Here is a 4920-nt window from a genome sequence, read left to right as displayed (position 1 = left end):
ACTGGGCACATTTATGCTTTACTGAACCACATTTATTAAGTAGCCAAAGTGTGTCTGACACTGAAGTTAATACAAAGAAGGGTGTCGTTGCACATGTGTGCACACACATACCACTTGCACACACATGTGACTTAAGTGAGCATTCGAGAGTGACTTGCCTATCGCATGGCCTGGACCTCTGAAAACTCTGGTGTGTAGGAAGGACACCTTGCAGTCACTGTTTGCTCCACAGCAACTGACTGGCAGACTGCAGACCCTCAGACCAGGACCTCCTGCAGCTGTGCCACACTTGGCGACTGCTGACCACGCAGCCAGCAGTCTGCAGGGCCTCCACACCTGCCAGTCAGCACTGGACACTGTATGTGTGTGAGTTCTTGCCTGCCCCCATTTATCAGTTTGTCATCAGTACTTGTTATTTATCTATGATTGGCATTTGTCACTCATAGGTAATTTCTCAGCATTCAAATATTTGTCAATTATTGGCATGTGTGTCTGAGTTGCTGCTGGGCCTGGTGGTCCGAGAGTCACCCCATCTACTTATCTTGTGTTCAGATTGTGCAGGATTCACTCCATGGGGTCGTCAGACCGACACATGCCCCATCATGTTAACTTCTGGAGCACTGTCCTACTTCTTGGCATAAGGTGTGCACTCTCGCTCTTCTAGGCCTCTGTCCACACCCTGGAACCAGCCATTTCTCTGAGGGCACCTTTTGGCAGGGAATGGTTTTACAAACCAAGATCTGGTACAAATGTGCTCACTGCTATCGGTACGTCTGCTTCTAGGTCCCTTCCGTGCACCGGCATAGGCAGGCTAGGGGTGCTGCGTGTGCGCGCACACACACATGTGCGCACACACACACACACACGCACACACGTGAACGAGAAATGGTGTGTGCTGACACCTCCAATCCCACCAGTACATGGGCTTGTGTTTGTCTCCTGCCGTCCACACCTGTCCTGGCTCCCACCGTGAGACCCTGACCCCAGCAATAGCAGGCGTTTGCTCAGCAGGGTAACTAGCTTTGGAATCGCTTTGCCATACGACTACGGAAACAAACCCGTGGAACAAAGCTCAGCTTTTTGCAACCTTCACTCTAGTACCCATGACTGGGGTTCAAGGTCAAACACTGTCCTGGATTAGTCCCCTGGATGGTGGTGTGCTTTTCATCTTATTTATCTTTGGGTTCATGTTTTCCGCTTGCTTTCATCTTGGCGTCTGACTTCCCATTCTTTCCAGTCAGTCGGTCATGGCCAAGGTCTGTGCAGGGATGTCACTCCCTCCATTTCCTGTCTCTAATGCCCTGGTTTCCTTGGCTGCCCTGGGCTTCTGTGAAGGTCAGCAAAAGCTCCCTTAATGCAGGGTGGCATTCTGTACCTGCTCTCCTGAGCACTTGGAGTCACTCTGCCTCTCCCTGGAGGGGCCTTTGTGATTGAGTCACACTGTTACCCTGTGTATGTGGACGCTCATTTCTTCAATCTCCTATGTGGGCATTTAGGCGGTTGCCAATATTTTCAAACTTCAAATGATGCTGCTTCAACTACCCATATGCACTTGTACTTTCATATGGCTTAAGGGGCATTTTCAAGGTAAGTTCCTAGAGGTGAGGTACTGGATCATGGTCATTGTGTGTTAGCTTGGCTCAGTCTTGCCAAATTCCTCTTCATGGAGCAGCCTGAGACCGAAAGGGTCAATTAAGCCCCATCAAGCTGCCAGTCTGTGAGGTGTGTGGTGGGGTCTCATAATAGATCTGCTCTTCCTCCCCTGGGGGTTGTAGTTGGTGTCCTACAGCTTTAAGGACTCTCTTTTCAGTAAATGGTTCACATCTCTTGTCCATTCTCCTTTGGACTGTTGGTCATTTTCCTTTTCATTCTACAATTCTTCATCGTAGGGTGTCCACCCACTACTGCAGTGTGTGTTGAAGTAGTTTCCCCGTTTGTCTTCTGACTCTACAGATGTTCTCAGCTTGAGGTTTTCATGTTTATGAGTCCTTTTTCCAGCAGCGCAGTTGGGAGGTTCCCCACAGGAGTTCAGCCTCATCTTGTCTCCATGTTTCTGTAGATTCTTTTTTACATGAAGACCTGTCACTCGTTTGGCTTTGGATTTTGTACAGTGTGAGGAGTAGGGCTACTTTTATCTTTTCCACTGGTGTGTACGTACTAAAGGTCCATCTTTGCCTCAGAGATTTGAAGTCAGAAACTGAAATACATTAAGATTTGACAATCCTACATAATAAAAGCCTAATATACTGTGTCCAGTTGTCCGTTCAACCAATCAAAGCATAATATGCTAATGATATTGCTCAGGCCACTCAACCGCTCACTATGACATGCACTGATTGCCAGGGGGCAGATGCTCTGACTGGTAGGTTAGCTTGCTGCTGGGGTCTGGCCGATCAGGACTGCGGGAGAGAGGCAGGACATGCCCCGGAGCCCTCCCACAGTCCCCCCCTGGCTGATTATTCACCAGTGGGGTCCCTCAGCCTGGCTTGTACCCTCTCACAATCTGGGACCTCTCAGGGGATGTCGGAGAGCCAGTTTCAGCCCAATCCTGCAGGCCAGGCCGAGGGACCCCAGTGGTACACAAATTCATGCACCAGGCCAGTTACAAATAAAGCTCCTTTAAATATCCGTGTGCGGGTTTTTGTGTGCATGTTACGTGTCCAGTTCCTTTGGGTAATAACCAAGGAGCATGACTGCTGATTTTAAGGTGAAGATGTGTTCAGTCTTGTAAGAAACTGTCTTGCAGAGTAGTTGTACCACGTCACATTCCCCCCAGCAGTGAGTGAGCGTTCCTGCTGCTCCACGTCCTCACTAGCATCTGGTGGTGTCAGTGTTTGCTCCTGTCTCTTCAATCTGTTTGTTGTCTTGTGGTGCCTTGTTTTTCCTTGAAAGCCAGACAAGATGCACCAAGTGGAAGGAGCTGCTGTAAATAGGTCTTTTAGTGACATGGTGGTGGTGGGGGCGGGGGTGGGAGGGGAATGTTGTCTGGGCGTAAGATTTTTTTTTTTAATTTATTGATAATGGAGAGAAGAAGTAAAAGAGAGGAAGAACGAAACATTGATTTGTTCCACTTATTTATTCATTCACTGTTTGCTTCCTGAATGTGCCCTTATGGAGATCAAATTCACAACCATGGCATCCTAACCTTTATCATCCTAAGAAAAAGCCAGCGTGCTCAAATTTCCAGTAGAAAATGGCAAATAAGTTTAGTTTCAGAAACTGAGTTCCCCATTTATAAATATACCAAAACATAGTCAGTGCAAAGTGAGATTAATAACAGGTACAGTATTTTGAGGAAACAACTTTTCTAAAATGGCACAGGCAATGAATGATTTATTTCACCCAGAATATTTATTTGGTGTGAAATAAGAAAATGAACCCTTTTCTTTATGTTGAAAAATTCTGAAGACATATTAAAAGAATCTGACAACTGACACTTCATTCTGATGTCCCTGGGATTCTAAAATACCCGTGATGGCCGAGTCTTCCGTATTATACGGAAAAGCTAAACACCTAAGGCTATTCTTACAACTGTAACATAACATTCTTCCCTGTTAATAAACCACCTCTTCTACAAATAATTTTACACGTATTTTGATCAAATTGGGGGGCACTACATACATTTCAAAAGACAGCTTCAAAGTGTAGAGACACTAAGTCAGAGGCTTGGAGGTTCAATCACCAGAACTGCTATAAACATGTCATGTGGTCCACTGGCAGGACAACAGGCAGCAAGGAGCACGTTATAAATAATCTGGATGTCCCCGAGTTAACACCATGTGTAACCTCAGCACAAAACCAGAACATGGGGACGTTCTCCTTACCAACCACCATGTAACTGACATTCCATGATACTTTTGTTCAGCTTTGTCTTCAAATGCCACATCTCTGTGGTAGCGAACAGTACCTTCCAGAATATTCTCTGCACTCCTCACATACGTATAGCGCTACAGGTAAAAACCACTCAGTCAGGATGGCTTCTACTCCACCTATTTCCAGATTTTATTTGACAGCCACAAGAGCTGTTTTGATGCAACTAAAGCAATTTTTAACTAAAATACAGTACCTGATTTGTTCTTACATAATTAAATATAAAGGCTACAGAATAAAAGTGTTTAAATCTACCCTGTCTTCTGGTAAAATGAATTACTAACCCCCGCTTTTTATTTTAATAGTTTCTTAAAGCTGGGAACAGTGAAACATGGAAGGATTTGAAGAGAAGGAGCAACAGAAAGAGACTAGGCGGGGGCTACTGCAGCACTGGGAAGTCAGAGAAACAGGGTGGCCTTGGAGACAGGATCAGGTGCCAACCTGGATTCGCTGCTGCTGCCCACCACTCTCCTATCTAAAAGCCTCAGGGGGTCCCTTAGGGTTTAGGAGATGCACGCCTGAGAGGGATGAGGAGGAAGAAGGGAAAGGCATGGGAGAGTTCCCAGAAGAAAAAGGTCAACTCCCAGTTTTTAGAAAACTTTATAGTTATGGGTTAAAACCTAATCATCCTGTTTCATAATTAACAAGACAGGCTATTTCCAGTGGCTTTGTAAAAAACACACCGTGGTACCTGGCTTGAAGGACTAGGAGTAAGGCACATATAGACATTATGGTGAGACTTCAAGAGAAACTCAGTGTGGACCTGAGAGTGCCCGGTCTGATGTCCCCCTTGGCACCAACTGGTGCCAAACAACAGCCTGTGACAAACAGCTGGTGCCTAATGAGCAACAACATCTTTAGCCTGGTGGCTCCATTGTGATTTCAATACTGAAAATATATTAATGGAAGATTCACTTTCAAAAAGATAAGTTTTTCAAAATGTTCCATCATGAGCCTGGACTGGCCAAAGCTACCGTTCTCAGTGGGTGTGCTGAACAGCCTTTCCGAAGGGACAATACTCGGGGGACAACCCAAAAACCTGACACCCAG

At 45.9% G+C, this 4920-nt stretch overlaps 1 protein-coding gene across 1 annotated transcript in view; it reads right to left on the bottom strand.

The window, feature by feature from the left end:
* Nucleotides 1-3057: 3057 nt before the first annotated feature.
* The window catches only part of ZBED4 (zinc finger, BED-type containing 4), a 21176-nt gene continuing 19313 nt past the window's right edge, over nucleotides 3058-4920 (bottom strand). The window contains exon 2 of the mRNA XM_006771084.2: nucleotides 3058-4909. Coding sequence (XP_006771147.1) covers nucleotides 4753-4909 — 157 coding nt within the window. The 3' untranslated portion in view covers nucleotides 3058-4752. The remainder of the gene's footprint in view (nucleotides 4910-4920) is intronic.

This window comes from Myotis davidii, unplaced genomic scaffold, assembly GCF_000327345.1.
Source record: "Myotis davidii unplaced genomic scaffold, ASM32734v1 scaffold845, whole genome shotgun sequence".
In the NCBI taxonomy this organism is placed as follows: domain Eukaryota; kingdom Metazoa; phylum Chordata; class Mammalia; order Chiroptera; family Vespertilionidae; genus Myotis; species Myotis davidii.
Note: the sequence above shows the minus strand (reverse complement) of the source record. Positions and strands in the feature narration are given on the sequence as shown.